Source organism: Cynoglossus semilaevis, chromosome 10 (genome assembly GCF_000523025.1).
Source record: "Cynoglossus semilaevis isolate Cse_v1.0 chromosome 10, Cse_v1.0, whole genome shotgun sequence".
NCBI lineage: Eukaryota > Metazoa > Chordata > Actinopteri > Pleuronectiformes > Cynoglossidae > Cynoglossus > Cynoglossus semilaevis.
In genome coordinates, this window is record NC_024316.1 from 1,664,816 (window position 1) to 1,684,898 (window position 20,083).

A 20,083-nucleotide genomic window follows, 5' to 3' on the forward strand; every position below is an offset into this window, starting at 1 on the left:
TGTGTGTGTATATATATATATATATATATATATATATAATTTTTTTCATGAATCTGAAATGAAGAAGGAAATTGGGGAAAGTATGAGTTTACTGTGGTTAATGAATTTGACATAGCTTTTTTGTCATTAGTGCACTGATATTACAGAGAAAATTAAAATCATAACTAGTGTGACCTTATAAATATATAACGTACTTCCTATCACCATAGGAAATTCCCTTAAAGTTTACCATAAGACATGTATGGGGGTGCATTTCTACAAATGTAGAATAAAGAGTGTAGACATGTGTCTTGGTCAAAGACACAAACCTTGGGAATCTATAGGAAATATTCAAATTCAATTTCATCAGATGCCATATGATGTTTGAATTAGGGATTAAATAAGTGTCATTGCCATTTTATTTTCTACTCGTATAATCTACCTTTCTAAATAGATAACTATAAGAGAATTATATGTCGTGTTTAGTGACACTCAAAATTCATTGTCATTTTGTTGATTTCACTTGAAGTTGTACAACATGTCTCAGCCTTGTGTGAATAGAATTCATTTGTGTACAGAAATATTTCAGATTCTAACAAATATATACAAAAAATAAAGTTTCAAAGTCAAGAATGTAAGAATGTTTCTTCATTGGAAATGCATATACAGTAGGAATACAGTGAAGATTTATTTCAGATTATTTACCTGTGGTGGTGTTAAGACAGGCTCTCCTGCAGTAGACCCAGAAGAGCATCAAGTCCACAGTCCAGTCTGGGAGACAGTCATGATCATTAGGCAGGTTTAATGTGGCCCATAAATGGTTTATTAAAATAACAAGGAGTGTTTGCCTCTGCAAAAACTGTGTTTTGCAAAATAATGTATTTTAGATAACTTAAGGACATGTGTGTTTGGTTTCTGTAATTGTGTGTAATAATTTGGTTATTTTTCTGGGTATTTTGGGCAAACCTTTAGCGTATACGTTATTATAGCTATAATGAATAAGCTAATTCAAATATATCCTAGAGTTAGCGTTTTCAGTTTCAGGTCTTTTTTGGGCCACACAGTGAAATTGTGTTACATTCTCTCGGCTTACACCTTAATGCCATTTTTTTGTTTTGTTTTTGTTTTTGTTAAGAAGCATTGACTTCTTAACGCACAAAAACGGTCGCGTTACTCCAAATCAACACTAGATGACGCCAACGACTAATAACAATTGGCCCTGAATCGATTAAAAGAAACGTGATAAACCGTTGGAAACATTACAATAATGTCACTTTCTGTGCTTGTAGTCTTTTAACCAGAGAGAAAAGGGAGGAAAACCAGGCGATTACTTCACAAATGGAAAATCCACAAATCATACATTAGCTTATCGGTTATTTATCGATTGAAGATAATAAAATGGTTAATGTCTGAAGTGTAAACAGAACTGATGGAATGGAAAAGAAACATTTTAAGCTTTCTTAAAATACGTTAGCTCAAACTGTTTCTCAACACGGAAAACAGCCATCGTTTGTATAATATATAATATATGTATATACATGTATGTAATTTCATATATTCTTGTCCTTATTTATTTATTGCCAGTTACTTTTGTGTATTCCGGGATTAAACTTTTTTGCTTCTTTGTCTTGTTAGGAAAAAGGAAAAACAGAAACAAAAGCCGAGGATTGCGTATCTTCTACTGAATACGGCTATAAAATCTTCCTGACGCTCACAAAATTAATCGAGGGATTATTTCATGATTAAATGTTTTATAGTTAATGGAAATTATAGCAAATTCAATTCCTAATTTTATTTCATATTGAAGTCTAGTAAATGCTTCTTCATTTGTGTTTTTTATTTATCTTAAAGATACAGACTTAACCAAGCATGATATTGTCAAATTCACTGCACAAAATAACTAACAAGTGCACCATTACGTCATTTCCGTCACTTTTTAAACTGCCCGATTCGTGTTCACCTGTAGTGACGTAGCATGTTAACGCGCGCGCTTGTCTGCACGCGCACGCACAAACACACAGGGAGGAGGAAGTCGAAGTATGTGACAGAGGAGTAAAGGAGTGAGTGGAGGAGTACAGGAGTACAGGAGTAGCTACAGTAGCTGCTCCTCTGAACCACGGCCCCTCACTCCTGGACTGAACCGAGACCACAGTGGGAGCCGCTCAGGTGTTCTTCGGTCCGTGGACTCACCACTCACAGGTAAGACTCAGGTTAGAACGGCGAGGCTTTACTTGTTTGTTTGTACTTCGCCGTGAGGAACCGTGGGAATGTGCGGCCGACATTTTTTTCTCCCACCCTTAATCCTTCTTTCCCTTTCAGGCAGCAAATTTCGTGGAAGTTTAGTTTGAGCAGAAAAACACGGGCCGTGTTTCACTGGTGTTACTGTGGCAGTGGGTTACAGTGGGTTTGAACCAACAGTCGTTGAAGTCGTTGTTTTGATTCTTATGATTGTTGTCCCTGTAGTGTTTTAATGGATTTTAGTGATTGCATAAGATTACCTGTGTGTGCGTGTGCGTGTGTTCACTTGACTCGACCTTGTATATGTATATGATTGTAATGACAATTCTTTTCCACTTTACTTCATCATTCCACTTACCTTTCATGAGCTAGCATTTTACTGTGTCTGGAACAGATGATAATTCGTTTTTTATATAATAATCCTCCAGCTCCTCTATTAGAATCAGATCAAAACAACCACTATGGTCCACATCAGTGGTAGGGGTCTATTTGGTCAGCTTCCCAATCTGATTGTTTACTTGAAAAGAACATCAAGGTTTTGTTTAATTTCCTACAGACAGAAACATGGTTTTTCTTGGTGTTAAAATTAGGTGGTGGTACTGGACTGTGGACTCAGAAATGTTTAATAAGATTTAATTACATGATTTATGAAAAAAACAAGCATTTTTATTATTATTTTATTCATTTGGTCTTTTTTTTAATAATAACCCTCACCTCATGGACACTAAGAGGTCCCCAGACCTCCCTTTGAGGTATTTAACCCACCATCTGTCCATTACTGCTTTTTGTTGGTTTATGTGTCCTCTGTTAAGCTGTTGTGTGGGGGTACAGCACTGCTACAGACAAATAGTTTTTTAATATCTGACAACTTTAACATTTCTCATTAACCACAGGAAGTGCTGTTTTTTTAGCTGACTGTAATTGTGGCTGCTCTACGCTTCACCTTCGTCTTTCTACGCATACTTTGAAGAAAAAAAACCCCTCACTGTTATTCGACATACTTGCAAAACTAATAATGTTAACTAGTACACAACAGAATTTAAATATCATATGCCTCATTTAAAGGAATGTGCTGAAAAAACATTCATGAAAAAGTCTTGTCTTCCTCTTATCACATTAAATTAATGGCTGTTTTGAGGTGAGATACTTTAATTTTTACAAATGACAATCCCCAACTGGGGAACATCTGAAGGGTGTTTCTATTACAAACACTGGGCCATGAGCTGCTGGACATTAGAAATTTTGTGGTGGCCAATTTCTTAGAGATAAAAAGCTCAGTAAAATATAGAAATAAGATTTCTTTCCTTTCATGTGTTTCGTTCACATTTTTGTTGGTTGTTTCCGTAGCTTCTGTTCCACACGTTGTTAACCCTGGTGTTGTCCTTTGGGTCTAGGTGACCCGGTGGCTCATAATGCCTTTATGTGCGTGTGTGTGTGTGTGTGTGTGTGTGAGTGCTCCTGTACTGCACGTCTTGTGCCAACTTTTCCTGATACTGATTCTGGGACAAGAGGGGGGCGTAATTCTTTTAATATGAGTTAAACACATCTGACTGTCTCACTGACTGTGAGCAATTGGATCATGAGATACTACAGGCTTTGTTCTAGAATGATCTTGTAGCCCGTGTGAGGGTCACTCGTGGTATTCCAGGGTCATCTCTATTACCCGTGCTGTTTTCACCCCGCTCCATTTAAGGTGATAGTTTATATGTGTTCCCTGCTTGTAGCTGAACTCATGTCTCCTGCTGTCTTTTTCTCCTCTCCGACTCCTCAGATGTTGTAGGTGTTTAAAAGCTCGACTGAAGTCGGTCAGGCGAAGGTCGAGGCCACGAAGACGCCATGTCCCAAAGCCAGTCAGAAGACAGCCCAGCGGGGGACAAAGTCCCTCTGATTCTGGAGAGCCAATTCTCCACTGAACTGCATATTTCTGAGCCAGGTGATGAAGATTACTGCCCACCTATACAAAGCCTCTCAACACCCCCGATGGAAAAATCCCCAGTCAAGGAAGACAAAGTGGACAGGCTAGTGGTGCCTCCGCAGGTGGTTTTGAGCACTGCAAGTCCTGCAGCACAAAAGTTTGGCAGCCAGCAGCTCATTCCAAAGAGTTTAGCAACAAGTGGACGACCTAAACACCGCCACCACACTACTGTGGTCACGTTCCCCGTGGGACTGGAGCACTCGAGCAACGAGACCCGGATCCGACACTCGGCCCAGGGCTCTGACGTGTCCTGGGAGGATTACGACAGTGATGGAGATGGTTTTTCGTTGAGGAGGAACCGCAGGAACATGTCATACAGAGCAGCTGTAACCAGTCTAGACATTGAAGCCATGGCCACGGGACGAGAGTCTACGGTCCCACTGAAGCCTGTCGGAGAGAACAGGGCGTCCAGTCCTAGTCCATGTCGCACCCCTGGACGCAAGGTGAGATTTCTGACAGTTTGATATTGTTGTTTTTAATTTTGCTGTTCAGAGATGGGAATGTACTTATAGTGCCTTCAATGATATTATCCATTAAATTACCATCATTCATCCTGGTAAGGTGAACCTTTTATGTGGACAAACAGATCAGGTAAATCTGCCAAAAGAAAAGGTACCAAGGGATTAGTGGAATGGACAAAATCATTTAGATGCAGTTTTTTTTATTTTTTTTTTCTCCAATAAGGCAAATTTAAATTTAAGCAGCTTCACTGTTCACTCTCAGCTGTGATGTTTTTGGAGAAAATTTCGCAGGATTATATTTATGTGAAACTGTGTTTTTATTGCGTTTATTGCACCACCTGTTGGTGCGTAGGCAAGGGGAGCCTCATGTGTACTGTTTACAGATAGTACTATAAACTCCTTTGTATTCTAGCCTTAGGTCAGTAACAGCTAGAGTTGAGTTATTACGCACTGATCTAAGAGGCTCAGTCAGCTTTTTAGTTCTAGTCAGACAACTTCTTTTTTCATAAGATTTCCTTATTTAGCTCTAGTGTTTTCCTGACTCTCACGTTATGTTTTCCAGACTATAATTCAAAACATTAGAATTAAAGTAATAAAAGGCAGATTTGATGGTTGAAGTCAACATTGATGAGCTGGAGGTCCAGAGTAATATATTGAGGCTTTACTACTGTCTCCCCTGCAGCGAACCCTGGGGAGAAAGAGGAACCAGAAACGTGGATCCTTCAAGGATGGTATGTTATCATGTGTCACCCTGTCTACTGATCTAAAATTAACTATATGACCACAAACAAGTGGAAAATCACAACTAAGGCTTTTATTCAAGTATTTATTTGTATGGAAATTTCTCATCAATGTAAAGCTCAGTGAGTTGTTGGATTTGGTTTGTGGATGCCTTCATTTTCATCTCAAGCCCCAGGAAAGACCCCTGAGGTTTATGGAAGAAAAGCCTAGGAAATCTTTCTCTCTGCACTCTCCCAGCAGCTGAATGTCTGTGATGTCCTAGAAATATTTAGCCTGCCACTGGAACTCTTTTTCTTGGAATAGAATAGAATAGAATAATGATGCAAAGTAGAGTTTGTAGAGTTCAAAGAACTTTACACCTTTTTTTCTTCTGCCAACCTCAGCTACACCGCGACTCTACCAGGAGATCCGAGAGCGAGGGCTTCACTCCACCAACCAGGATGAGATGCTGGATGACTTTGTGGTGGTGGAGGCGCCGGTGGAGGACCAGGGCATTGTTGTGAAGAACTACCGTCCAGCACAGCTCACCTGGAGTCAGCTCCCACAGGTAGGAATATATTAATGTCTTTGTAACTGAGTGAAACATTGTCGTGTCTGTGGAGGTGTCGACAGCACTGATCATGGAAATGAACAGTGTGAACATAAAGAGTGTTGACTCACACCTACACATTCACAGCTATGGCTTCAAAAATGTAATTTTTTTTTATACACTGTAATTGAGGTAAAACTAATATACTTGTGGAGAAAAGGAAATAAACTTACAACATTATTATTTGTGGCACAAATCAGGAAACTACTGAAATCAAACCTAATTTACCCTGCTGACCCCCTTTGCAATAGTCCTGCACCTCCATAGAGGGCCTGCCCCTCACTTTATTTGCCCCCACACTTGGTGGTCTGATGTGAAAACTCCAAGGTTTTCATTAGTCGATCTGACGATGTTGGTATTATATTGATTTCTGTTGTATCACCTACACAGGTGAAGGATACAGGCATCCTGACACTGATCACAGCCCAGGAGAGGAAGAGACAGGAGGTAAGTGTGTGTCAGTGTGGAGTGTTTATCTGCAGGTTTGTCGTGAGAGACAAAATCCTTTTTTTTGAGAGTGAGAATCAACATGTCAGCAGTTTCCATTTTCCTCAGCTGTTGACTTTGTAGAGTTTGAGCTGGAAAAAATAACATCAATAGCAAAACAGAAAGAGGTTTTTAATAAAGAAACAGTTCTTAAACAATAACTCTGTGATGTCACTGGTCTAATAAAACACAGACCCAAACCGGGAGGAGGTTAAAGATAAAAATGATTCACTTTATCTTATACTACACGCCCTGTCATGAAAAACAAAAACCAGAATCCCCTGGTAAAACAACTCTTCTGAATTACAATAAAATAAAAGTCTTTAAAAATTATGACATAAAAGCCTTGAACCAGATTAATTAGGTTCTTTTTAAATTCTACTTTGACTCTTTTTCTCTTCAAATGTGCCAAAGAATTACATTAAGTACACTTGGGAAAACTGATTAGTAAATTGTAATCGTCATAAAACCTCTGTACAGTCACGTTACCTGAGGGTGGATTCTCCCTATTATACTGTGACTCCACGAACTAGGTGTAAAAACACATGCTGTGTCAATACCAAAGGTTCACTCTGTGTGTGTGATGTGTGCGTGCGCACTCCTGTTTCTGAATAAAACCACACCCGACCCATGTGTTCACACTTTCCCGATGAGGCCTGCTTGTCAGCCACATAGGCCAAACTGAATGTTAGATTACAGTGGATGGCACCACTGGTCAGCTCTGTCACAGTTACTACTACACAGGCTTCAGCTTGTTAAAATATTATTATTCTGCCATTTACAGGAAGTGGTCTCTTGATTTGAAGTAGCTCTGAGCCACTTCAGCCGTGCGTACAGCAGCTCACCTGACTCCACAGCCACAACAGTAACCCTGTCTAACCAACCCCTTCATTACAACATATTTATAGTGATGTTTCTGATGTGTCATCCGCCTCTGTCTGCCGCTGTATTTGTGTCATATGTACGATCGACGAAACATTACTCGTCATCACACTCAGACATCGAGGAGACGGCAGTAAACATTTGTAGTCAATCAGACTCGGTAGCCGAGAATGCACAGCAGCCACAGCGTGTGTGTGTTTTTATTTTGGGTCTGGCACTGGCTCTGCAGTGCATCATTAATTTATAAGAACATGAACTGTACTCATCAATGTAAGATGCTGAATATGTTTAATTTGCTGGCTTTTGTCATGAGTTATATTAGGAAGAGAAAAAAAAAACTTTCCTCCACGTGCTAACTGGGTTGTGTTGTTGTGTTATTGTGACAGGCCATTTTTGAGATCATTACCTCAGAGCACTCATACTTGCACAGTCTGGGCATCCTGGTGCGTCACTTCAAGAACAGTGAGGCGCTGAGGAAAACCATGACCACCACAGAGCACCATCACCTCTTCTCCAACATCTCTGACATCCACAAGATCAGCCAACGGTGGGTTCAACAAATTCTGCAGTTCTCTGTGTTTGGGTGTAAGACAATCTACAGTATCAGTTACAGGAACTACAGACTGTGATGTGGAAAAAATGTTACCACTGTGTGAATCAGTGCAGCAGTCTGGTCAATGATCCACCTGTAGTATCTGCTGTACTCACGCATACTCCCTGGATGGTTTATTAATATTATTGTTCATATTCATCTCTCCCCTGAGCTGTGGTCTCAGTGGGATTTAAAAAGTTCCAGTGAGATTTTAACTAAATATCCTGCTGACTACTGCATGTTAAAACATGCTACCTAAACTGGTTCTGCTGCCTGGCTGCTCTGAATGGTATTCCCACCTTGAGAATAATGATATGCATGAGAAGCAGCCAACACTGCTCTGTGCTCTGCACTTTGAATGAAAATACTTTTGGTTCAGGCAGCAGGAAGGGAGGGCCTGTCTTTCTTTGATCCCCCTGTCTTTCGTGTTCAAAGAAAACAGGATCTATTAAAAACTGAAAGCTGTTGAAGAAGTGTCTGTTTGACAGTATCTGTCCTACAGTATCTGTGGTTGAATGTTGGGCCTGAGGGTGGGGCTGCTGTAGGTGTCATTTTTCTTGGTCTCTTTGTTTTTAAAAAAAGGGATTTTGCACAGGGTGGGGCTGGAATAAGGAATCCCCAAGTTCATAGAATAAGATAATAATGTAAGTCAGGGATTTCATTGGTATTACTGTGTCAATAGAGAAGAAATAAAATAAATAGAGAGAAATATTTTGTCTCACTAAAACTCGACTGGAGGTTACCAGAGTTACTGCTAAATTAGTTAGAAACAGACTGCAGGTGAATGTACATTTTTTAAATTGAAGAAATGAAAGCAGAGTTAGCTTTAAACATGAATTAGCAAAATGTGCTAGCATTACACAGTTAGCAAGGTTTTAGAGCTTAAACTCAAACATTGACAACAGAGCACAGATGAATAGAATATTAGTTATTATAGAGTTCACTTTACCAGACCTAATATAGTTATGAAACATGAAAAATATTTAAACACTATTTCAGCAATATTTGGTGTTTGTCCTGGACTCATGTCCTGGACTGTCATTCTCCACTCACTTCAGCCTGAAAACACCCCCCCCCCCCCCCCCCCCACCCCACACACACACACACACCCACACGCTCTGTGTGTCTCTGTGTGTTTCTGTTTTAGTAATTAGTTTGTGGGAGGGAAGTCAAGGTCCTGGCACTTGTGTACTCACCCCTCCCTCCCCACACACTCTCCATTTTCAGCTTTTTTGAGGACCTGGAGCGGCGTCACTATGACAACCCAGTGATTCGGGACATCAGTGATATTGTTCAGAACCACGCTACCCACCACTTCGAGCCCTACATCGTCTACTGCTCCAACGAGACCTTCCAGCAGAGGACCCTGCAAAAGCTGTTGTGAGTGGCTGCCACCAAACTGAAACGCTCTTTTGAGTTTCTGCTGTGATGGAGCAGTGAGTTTGATTTTCTGTCTGTTTCTTTAAGGACAAGCAACACCATGTTCAAAGAGGCACTGAAACAAATTGAAAGCAGCAGTGAGTGTGGAGGCCTCCCCATGATCTCCTTCCTCATCCTGCCCATGCAGCGAGTAACGAGACTACCACTGCTGCTGGATGTGAGTGTAAACCCCTCAGCTCTCAGACCTCAATGAATTTTCACAATATATGTTTTAATGCTTAAACATATATTTAAATATATATATATTGGGTTTTTTTAAAACAACCCCTTAAATACATTTAATATTAGTAGTAATAATATATAAATTTAAGAAAATGAGTCAAGTTGATTTAACGAGTGTGAATTATTTCTTTAATCATGTTACAGTATTGTCACTCCTGGGGACATTTGCTGACTGAGCAAGAAAAAATAGCAATGATCAGGTTTTGATGAGTCAATGAAAACATGACAAAAAATAAAAGGGAAAAAGTTTGCACAAATAAATCCAAAAGCCAAAGGGTAGCCAAAGGGTAGCCAAAGGGTAGCCAAAGGGTAGCCAAAGGGTAGCCAAAGGGTAGCCAAAGGGTAGCCAAAGGGTAGCCAAAGGGTAGCCAAAGGGTAGCCAAAGGGTAGCCAAAGGGTAGCCCAGGCTACGCCCAGGCTACAAAAAAGTTAAAAATTAAAAATTGTATGAAGAATTGTAAAGGTTTTTAAATAGCTGAAATTATACCAAATGATGGTTAAATTCTGTATAAAACTTAAATGTTGGATGAAGGCTAAAACCCACCAAAAAGATAACTTGGTATAAAAGTAAAATAAAATCCATGCGAGTTTGCAAGTTAACAGTCATTATCTACAAGACAACCAACAAACAATGTGCATTAAATGTTTTTTTATTTAAATGTTTGAAAAGATCATTTGAAGAGTTTTTACACCATGTACAGTTAATAAATACCATTAGTCAGACAGTGTTTGATCAATGTGTGCTTTGCTAACATGGTGTAATTCTTTGTGTCTAGACAATATGCCAGAAAACTCCAGACAAGACTGCAGAATACTTTGCTGCCGTTTGGGCTCTTCATGCCATGAGCAAGGTGCGGCTATGTTCTGAACAGCTTCGTCCAGCATCTTTGACTCTGGTTATGGATATAGTTATGCATATATTTTTGTTCGTGATGTTGATATTCTATTCAATATCCTTACAGTTGGTCACAAGCTGCAACGATGGAGCGAGGCGGATGGAGAGAACAGAGCAAATGTACACCATCCAGAAACAGATGGAATTCGGCAAAATCAAGGTCAGAACCGACCAAATGTGATATTTTGTCATGTTCAGTGGAGCTATGACAAACCTGACCAGAATTATTTGTACCCGCAGCCATTTCCTTTGGTGTCATCTTCACGGTGGCTGAAAAAGCGTGGTGAACTGGCTATTTGTACTGAAGAACTGAGCATCTGGAGGGCTTTCAGCCACAGGAGCTACTACCTGTTTCTCTTCAATGACGTGCTGATCATCACAAAGAAAAAGAGGTCAGTGGAATTAAAATCATTGTTAGATTTTCTAAAGAAAATAAAGGTTTGTTGGATTACAAAATGGCCGTTCAATGTAAATTGCAGCCAAACTAGTTCAAATTAAAAACTACTTAATTCAAAGATTCAAAATCCTGGCTAAGAAATTGGTAACAGTTAGATAAAGTGCAGATAAAGATAAATACATTTTTAAAATAATGTCAACATAAAAAATAACTAGATTTTAGCCTAAAAGTCCAGATGATGAATAACATTTAGCACAAAAATTGTTGAAAGTTAGTCAGAAAATGAAATTATTTTGAAAAAAATCTATGACAAGAATATTATAATTTTAATGAGAATTCCTATTTCCTATATAGGGTAGGACTACATTTACTGGGACAAGGGATAGAAAGATTACAGTCTCAGCACTCTGACATAAAAATATATAATAAAATATGCCAGGAATGTGTCATCATATTATAAATATATAATGAAAACCTAGTAAATCAAATAAATTGAAAACATATCAAACGGGAATCTGGATTCAAAGAGACATTTTGGTAAATTTTTTAAAGATTCTCCAGAACTTTCCTGGTGACCCCTGTGCTTGTTTAATACATAAAAACCATAGTAAAACCATAGCTGGTGGATAAATAAAAATGAGAGCTGCAGTGAAAATAGGAGTGGATTAGTGCAGAGAAAGGACAGAGTAGTGATGTGGGGTTTGCATAGTTGGAATTCTTAATCTGTCCATTTACCCTGTCAGCTCAGCTGACTGAAGCTCTGAACAATGTCAGCTCAGAGTTGATTCTGACTTCAACACTGCCAACTCTGTACCGTCACTCATTAGGTTAGGTGGTAATATGGTGACTGCTGATGTTTCATTACAATGAGACAAACAACATACCAGAGTCTGCCCATGTCTGTGTGTTTATTCAGCGAGGAAAGCTTCGTGGTGATGGACTACGCGACTCCAGAGAATGTGGAGGTGGTGGTGGCAGAGGAGGTGGAAGGGCGGATGTCTCCCCCAGCAAAGAACAGCTCCAATTACTTCCTTTCCTTCAAACTGCTGATGAGCAAAAACAGTGAGGGCAGAGCGGAGCAGATCTCCCTGGTGGCTGAATCCAGGTACTGCACCTCTCGTTTGTTTTAATTGCACAAATTGTTTTTGTTCACGGTCTACTGTCTGATGGAAGAACATGAAAACGTTTGTTACGACATAAATATAGTTCTTCTCTGGGTAACAGAGTTATATGTACTACAGAGTAGGTGCCCAATCATTAAAAACCAGAATCAAAGTTTGATTCCTTGTATCTAGCTCCATCTACTGACAGAAATCCGAATAACAACAATGCATTTTTTTATTTCAAAGTTCTTGTCGGTTTGTATTGGGTGTGCCCTGGTATCTACTGTTCACTTTCTTTTCTCCTTCTTTGCTCAGGGTGGACCGAGCACGGTGGATAGTTGCTCTTACAGAACAAAAGCAGGCAGGTGCCACATGTACGGAAGGTGGGTCCAACCACAATTGATCTGATATTCCTCTTCACTCATTTTGGCTGAATGTAATTGAAAAATAATTCAGTGGGTGAGAAAGAAGTTTACACCACAGTAGTATACATCACCACAAATATTTGTCATATTTTTCCAGGTCTTCCACAGTATGAGGCCACCAAAGCCTACATGCCCAAGGAGCCCGATGATCTTGGGCTTCAGCAGGCCGAGCTGGTCATCGTTCTTAGGAAGGAGGAAGGTCAGTCTGTGTATATAATTTAAAAATTCACACAACAAACAATAAAGCAAACGTGTTGGGAGAACTAAGTGTCTCTACTTTCTAGGTTTTTGCTACGGGGAGAGAATGCGAGACGGAGAAAGAGGCTGGTTCCCAGCGAGCTGTGCCACGGAGATCACCAACCCCACAGTCATGGAGAACAACGTCCAGCGCATGAAGCGCCTGCGCAAAGAGACCAACGTTTGAGTGAGCATTTCATTTGAAATACCTGGATGATCATGCCAATGCCCAGTTCTAGGACGAGGTTGTCCATGAATTACACTAGACTCAGGAATACTTGACAACACAAGGTGTTTTATACAATACACCTTTGATGACAAAGATAAGTGGCCATTATTCTTGACCGAGCGCTCCATGTATAAACCAGAACCAGGAAGTACTTGAATCCATCCAGTGACTATGTTTTATACAATCTGTTATAGTATTCAAGTGAATTGTAAAACGTAGTGTGAGGAAATGAACTTGAAGTTAAATCTCAACCAGAAAGTTTTTTTCAGAACTGAATACTAAGATGACAATCACCTTTATTGTAGGTATTGAGTGCATTTTAATCAAATTTAACTTACTCCAGTATCTATGTATTTCTTTAACTTCTAAAAACGTATTCAGCTAGGATGCAGCTTCACCCACCCCCTCATCCTCCTCGAAATCTGACGACATGATGTGACATGTACGGCCCTGTACATTTTATTCTTTTAGAAGTATTTGCTAGGTGTTTTATGTAGAGAAAAATATTTTTGTTGTTTTTGGATTCAATAGCTTAATTCTTTAAGTTTTACTTCAGATAATTATACAGAATCATAACACAGACAAGTGTTGACCATTTTTCTGAATAAGAGTAGTAGTTTGTGTTAGTTCCTGACCGTAGTCGTTGGATAGGTTTGGGAGTCCCAGCACATTATTCTTTGGTAAATATTTCCATGATGCATTAATGGCAGCTCGAACACTATTTGTTTTGTGGCAGGTTTGTCTAGAAGAGCCTTCAAAGATTAGTCTACTAAACTTAACTTCACGGTTAGACACTTTCAGTGGTGTGAGCTTAAATACTCACTCTCCACAGGCTTCTAGGTAAACCCTTAGAATCTTCATTCTTAAAAAAATAGGTTAAACTAAAATCAAAACATCTGTATAAAACACTTATAAATATCATAAAAAAATAAAATTTCACAGCAGGCCAAAACATTCTACGCTGTATTGAGTTAACATCTTTATCAATTATTTAGTTTCTTAAGTTCCAATTTTAATTATGGTGAAATAAGACCAACTGTGCCATTGTCGCATGTACAGTACTATTCTTCTAATGGTTTAGAAAAAAATAAACAATAACTTACTGTGACTGATTAGATTTATTTCAAGCTATGTTAGAGTCTCTAAATGACAATAAAACACCAGACAGCCTTTCTGGTTTCTGGGCTTTTATTTGAGCTTGCGTTTTGTTAAAATGTTTGAATACATAAAAAGTTATTTAAAAATGTCAAACTGACCAGATATCAAATTCATTTTTTTCTTTAAAAACCATTTGGTGTAAAAACTCAGGACAGATTTAGAAAAACATTTGCTGTTTCCCCAAAAAATTTTTGTAACTGTCACATAAAAATAATGGAAAATAAACAAGTCTGCATAGATCCTGCAGGCAATTGGTGGTAATCTGGTCAAATACATGGTGCAAGCTTGTGACGGTCGTCAAATCTTTATTGCTCAGATCTTGTTGGATGTTACTTGTTGACAAAAAAACTGAAAAGAAGAAAAAACACAAGTCAGTTCCCAGTTCAAGTGTGTGTTCATTTTGACATTTCCAAAAGACTCATGTTGACAGATGATGCTCACCCGGACGATGGTAAAGATGGTAGGTGCCGGCGGGCAGGTTGCTTCCTACTCAGCCCCACCCTGCTGGGCCTCGGGAGCGGACGTTTTCTCTACAGATGGGTCGCCTCCTGTCTTGGCCTCTTTGTTTTCCTGCCCTGGTTTGCCACCAGTCTGTGGGCGTCTGCGGCGGTAGTTGTAGTTGCGGCGGTAGCGCCGCTGGCGGGGCTGTTGGTTTTGACCACCTTCGCCACCCTGATTCTCTTTATCCTCCTCACCGTCTCGCACCGGTCTGGGACGGGGTGGACCTCTGGAGTAAACAAGTAAGTAATAAAAAAAACCTGAGCAACTTGGAATGATTTGAGATGAGTGGTGGAGTCGTCATGCAAACAAACGTCACCCACACAAACAGATGCACTACTAAAATTATGTGACAACTGCGCTGAAGAAATGTAAATGGGTCAAATTTGGATGAACAGCTGCATTTTGAGGTTGGGCTGCACTTAAAGGAGAGCTTATCTGCCACAACAGGTGGCTTTTATTATTAATAATATCAAAATGATATTTTTGGATAACAGTGTTCTGCAGTGCTTGAGGTTGTTATCCAGTGTCTTTAGTCTGACTCTCCTCTAACTGCAGGCCTGCATCAATGAAGCCCACATGCAAACCTTGGTCTGAACCTTGGTCTGAAGCCTCTGTAGTAGTTCTGCCTCGCTGGTTTGTTGCCTTGGTCTGGACCTCCCTGGTTTTCATCACCCTCACCTCCCTGAAAGCAATCAGATTAAACAGGTTAAGGAGAACAAGCAGACTTCACCAGCTTCTGTTCCAACAGACGCTAGATCAGTCTTCAGAATTTAGTCTTAAGATTTTGATACAAATCAGGATTTGGGGCCTGTTTTGGTGGATTTTTGACGATGGCAGACCCCCGATACACCAAGATTCAATGGTCCACAACCACGTGAGTATCTCAATGGAGAGCTTTTAAAGCCGCGATTGAGATCAACATCATGGCTCCCATGATTTTCTTTAGGGGACAGCTGGGTGCCTGCTTCAGGATAGTAGCCCTGTGACAGCGTACCTCAGTCATCTCTCCGCGTGGTGCGTTGGTGTACGGGGGCCGGCGGCCGTAGCGTCTACGTACAAAGTATGGCGGGTAGCGCCTTCTGCTGGGGTAGGCGGGTCTGCGCTGCGGTTGCTGTGAGTCTCCTTCTGGGGCGCTCTCTCCCCCTTCTCTGTTGCCTTTGCCTACGCTGCCCTGTTCACCCTCTCCGTCACTCTGGTAGTTCTCTGGGTAGTCTCCGCCGCGGGGTGGGCCCCTCCTTCGTGGATAGCGCCTGTAGCGATTCCTGTCAGCAGCATACTTGCTTCCCTGGACTGCGACACCTCCTGGGCCGGTCACGTTTGCTGCTTCTGCTCCCTGTGCCAAACAAGAGAGATGTAAGTACCGACGTTGATCCACAGGACACTTTCACTTAGTTGTTAGAGTTGAAGACAATTTGTCAATAGATTATAGAAACAAAAGTAGACAGACTATAATTTATTGCAGACTAAGGTTTCGCAGTGAAACCTTAAGTATTCTATTAGTATCTGACATACTGTAACTCTGTATGGAGCCAAGTGAATGAGGGAATTAAAGCTATGTCCCACTCACTCATTAACTTTTCTGACCATCCCAAGTTTGCAATCACTTATTTAGACTATTCAATAGAACACTATGTCAGCCAGTAAAATAGTTTGTCAAAACCCATAAAAGTAAATGTGTAATGAGGTGATAAAACAAATCCATAATCGGGTTACTCCTGACTATTATTTTGTAGGATAGACACTGTTGTTTCTTGTTTATATTTAGTCTGATTATGGATCTTATTGTACCTTCTCCCCTTCAACTACGTCAAACTCCACAGTTTCTCCATCCCCAACGCTGCGGAGGTATTTCCTTGGGTTGTTCTTTTTGATGGCTGTCTGAAAACATGAGATGTTTAGATTAGATCCTGATTAGATTTCACTAAATTACTTTTTTTAACTTGCAATTTTTACTATTTACCTGGTGTACAAAAACGTCTTCCTTTGTGTCATTCCTAAAAAAAAAGGGAGACAGGGGGAAAAAAAGCTTGCTAAAATGGGAAATATAGTTTGAAAAGTCAAAGACCAACACTGAATGATGCATTGGGAATTGTGTAGCACTTAAATCAGCACTAGAATTTCTATAGGCAAAACATGCAGTATGTCTTAGGACAACTACAATGACAGCAGTAGACATATTGTGCGCTAAGCTTTGTCAGCAAATCAAAGTCATAATAGGATTTGGATTGTTCCTTTACTTAAGACACAGAAGATATTGTGAAAGCTGGTCTGGGCGTGGTGCATTTACCTATTGATGAAGCCATATCCATTCCTGACGTTGAACCATTTGACTGTACCCAAGACTTTAGTTGCTGCAAAGAGTCAAAAATCTAGGTGTCACTCATGATCAGGTGTGAGGCAGGAAAGGTTTAAAAGAATTGTTTTCTAAGAGGAATCAGATAACAGCAGTTGCTCTGAACCAAACCAAGAACAGCGATAACGTTAAAGTTATATTTAACTCCCAACTGTCGCCCCTTTTTATAGATCCTGTTGGTGAAGGCTATGCCGCGTCAGCTGCACTGGCTGTGAAAACTATGTGAGCCAGTATTAATTTACGTCACTCTGAATGCGAGTCTCACGACCTCCTTTTACTCAGCTTGTCTACCGTACGACATTTCAAAAGTACCGCGATTGAGCTTAAGATTGTTGAAGGGATAACAGTTCATAACGTCGCTATGTTTCAAAGTCCAACTGCTCCAGATCTACTGCCCCATTTTTACGTCCTGGTGTACGAGTGCGTTTACACGTGGTATAGTCGCGCCCCTGAACGCTAGTGAGCAACCAGCCCAGCTGGTCTATTAGCATTTTAGCTTAGCCTCACCGTTTTCAACCATGTGGTTGGATTAGAGCCAGCAAACGGAAACACGCCTGACACGAATGTTACCGTCAATTACGGACAAAGGATTACAACGTATTTCATAACGCCGCCACAATTTATATCATTGACGAGTGTTAGTTATAAAAACACAAAATAAATCCTGGGAATTATGTGGCGGACATTTTGTTTGGCCTCTTCAGCCATGTAAAATGCATATCTACATTAACCGACTAGGCTAGCTGGGAGCTAACCAGCTACAACGAGTATAGGAAATTTCGAGCAAAAATGGACAAATGGCCACATACAGGTTAAAGTTTATTCGAATCAATAACAGGCGGAATTAAACGACACGATACGTTAGCTGACTGAATACATTTCGCATTTAACATGATCAAATGCCGTCGCAGAAACAGGTCCTCTCGAATGAACAAAGGGACTAGCAGCTAACATTAGCTCCCATTCGACGGAACAGTGTGTATAAAGAATTAATTGTGTTTATTAGAGTCATTGTTTTAAACCCTGTATGTAATACTCGCTATGTCCCTGGTGTATTCTACTACAGTCTGACACCGTCGTGATGTATTTCCGTTCACAACGTTAGTCCAGGATGCATCAAGTCCCAACTTCCAAGGGCCGTACATGTGATTACCAACCGGCAACATGGCAATCAATGGCGAATACTGTACTGTGTGGCCCAGTAACAGCGCGTCGAATGTCAGACCACTCGTATGTATACATGTCAGACCTATAATTGTTAGGTAGTTAACAATGTTGCTAAACAGTTAACACGCGGTGTTAAACGTATAACATACACAGGTGTAGCAAACCCCCATAATTACGGTTATTGCATTTTGGCGAGTAAAAAAATAGTTTGTGCCATCGAAAAATTAACAGCTTCAAATAGAAAAAAACTGTGTGAAAACAATACTTTGAGTGACGACCTGTATTTTTATTTACTTTATAAGAATAATTTGAACGTTTGGTGAGTCTAGTATAACGTTTAATTATTGTAATACGGCTTTTTGTAGTTTACATTACATATAGTCCTTGAGTATCTTAATCGACCGTTGCTCCACAAACCCCACGCAAGCCAACAGAGCTAACTAGATCCAGTCAGCCTTACCGATGACCTTCTTATCCACCGCGGAAGCTGCGGCTGCCGGGCTGGATGGGCTCTCCGCATCGGCAGCAGGCTGCGGAGCTTGCTGTGTCTCGGCCTCGCTGCTCATGTTCCCTCCTTGTTGGTATTGGCTTCTGCCGGCGGCGGCTCTCTGCTGTGTTTCCCGGTGCTAGATGGTAACCTGGGCCGGCGGTGGTGGGGGCTACTGCCTTCGGGCTCTCTGCTTTCCTCTTTCCGCTCCCGTTGCCGATCGAACTGGGCAGACTGAGGAACAGAGCCGGGGAATGTTCTTGTGAGGGACCCACCCAATGTCATCTACTATTGGTTGGAATATGAAGCCGAAAGCAAGTTGCGATACAGTTGGTGAGAAACATTGTCAATCTCGTTCCAGAAGCGCGTTCGGTGAAACGTGATTGGCTGCTCGGGGAATAGTACCTGTCCACTCTCACCGCCTCGCAGTGATGTCAAAGTCAGACAAGGCAGACGGTTAACAGTGACATTTTTGGAGCAATGTCTGCGGATCTCTGTCAATGTCATTGTTTTCTAATTTAACATATTGTACTTTTGTTTTGTTATTTATTAGATCGATTCACCGTGTGCCATTAGTGTAAAGCGGCACCCTAAAATGACAAAAATACCCGCTACTTGACTATAACGTGGTGTCATGTTTTCGAAGCGCGGCTTCACCTTATTTGACTTATTGACAAATGTCAGTTGGACAGTAAACCGATGGATTGTGAGATATTTAAATTCAAAATTTGGAAGTTTTATGTCGAAAACAGGATCTAGGTCATTTTTTTGTCTTTTGTGGAACATGATGTACTTTTACTGATGGCTGCATAATTACACTACCAAAATTCAGATAGTAATTATTGCAGTGGTGCTCAAAACTGTCGTTGTACAAATGGCAGCTTTGAAGCTTTTCAGGAGGAGAGCTCATTTTAATACTGTGAGAACACTGAGTTCTGGTTGCTGTGAGCATTCAATCAATGTCAACATATACAGGGCACATCACTGCAGAAACACAGGATCACTCCATCTTTGTGCCACCACACCTACATGTTTAGTTATGTCCTTGTTGACAAACTGTGAAATTATTGGTCGAAATGTACAAGTGTCAGACAAAGGTAACCTGAGGACAGACTACGAATTGAAACCTGTATATGCAATACATTAACACTTAACTAAAAGAAATTATTTCATTTAAATAATTCTGTACACTGTGTACGGTTCTCTGCCAATCTCACATGTTTTCATTCCTCCTTTTATTTGCAAAAGGCTGTCATTAAGACAATTACTCCTGATATAATCCACTCAAATGTCCTAGAATTGATGAAGGATTTAAATGCTTCAAATGCTGTCCTTATCTTGAGTTCAGAAACTTCAGTTCCACTACACTGCAGTCAGACACAGACTGAGAGTGCGAGTGCTCTACCGCAGCCCCCACCCATTGTCATGGTAATCCCTCACTGGCACTGTTTATGAGCAGAGGCCTATGTGTGAAGAACTCTCTGTTAATGGCAGTGAGCCCCCTTCTCCCATACAAAGATGGGCTT

The 20,083-nt window shown here is 40.5% G+C and overlaps 3 protein-coding genes and 1 long non-coding RNA gene across 9 annotated transcripts in view; 2 read left to right on the forward strand and 2 right to left on the reverse strand.

Annotated features, from left to right (window-relative positions):
* LOC103384526 (ER membrane protein complex subunit 3-like) overlaps window positions 1–20,083 on the reverse strand; it is a 629,629-nt gene that overhangs the window by 199,935 nt on the left and 409,611 nt on the right. The window lies entirely within an intron of this gene.
* On the forward strand, window positions 1,918–14,260 carry arhgef16 (Rho guanine nucleotide exchange factor (GEF) 16). Its single transcript, XM_008318001.3, has 15 exons — window positions 1,918–2,178; window positions 3,989–4,635; window positions 5,336–5,384; window positions 5,778–5,941; window positions 6,374–6,430; window positions 7,738–7,898; window positions 9,171–9,323; window positions 9,411–9,540; window positions 10,382–10,456; window positions 10,568–10,660; window positions 10,741–10,892; window positions 11,814–12,002; window positions 12,316–12,383; window positions 12,523–12,624; window positions 12,710–14,260. Exons 2-15 carry the CDS (start codon window positions 4,054–4,056, stop codon window positions 12,847–12,849), a joined length of 2,115 nt encoding a protein of 704 aa, XP_008316223.1. The 5' UTR covers window positions 1,918–2,178; window positions 3,989–4,053; the 3' UTR covers window positions 12,850–14,260.
* ybx1 (Y box binding protein 1) lies at window positions 14,062–18,807 on the reverse strand. 4 transcript variants are annotated; one of them, XM_008318002.3, is made up of 8 exons: window positions 18,531–18,807; window positions 16,838–16,901; window positions 16,511–16,544; window positions 16,339–16,428; window positions 15,545–15,883; window positions 15,135–15,232; window positions 14,491–14,776; window positions 14,062–14,397 (listed from the first exon to the last, which is right to left on the reverse strand). In XM_008318002.3, exons 1-7 carry the CDS (start codon window positions 18,634–18,636, stop codon window positions 14,536–14,538), a joined length of 972 nt encoding a protein of 323 aa, XP_008316224.1. In that variant the 5' UTR covers window positions 18,637–18,807; the 3' UTR covers window positions 14,062–14,397; window positions 14,491–14,535. The 4 variants fall into 4 exon arrangements, with proteins under 4 accessions (XP_008316224.1, XP_008316227.1, XP_008316226.1 ...); XM_008318005.3 differs by having other exon boundaries at window positions 15,147–15,232; window positions 15,608–15,883; window positions 18,531–18,806; XM_008318004.3 differs by having other exon boundaries at window positions 15,608–15,883; window positions 18,531–18,806.
* Window positions 16,908–20,083, forward strand: part of LOC107989135 (uncharacterized) — a 6,572-nt gene continuing 3,396 nt past the window's right edge. The window contains exon 1 of the long non-coding RNA XR_001760633.2: window positions 16,908–18,133. This is a non-coding gene — a long non-coding RNA (uncharacterized LOC107989135). The remainder of the gene's footprint in view (window positions 18,134–20,083) is intronic.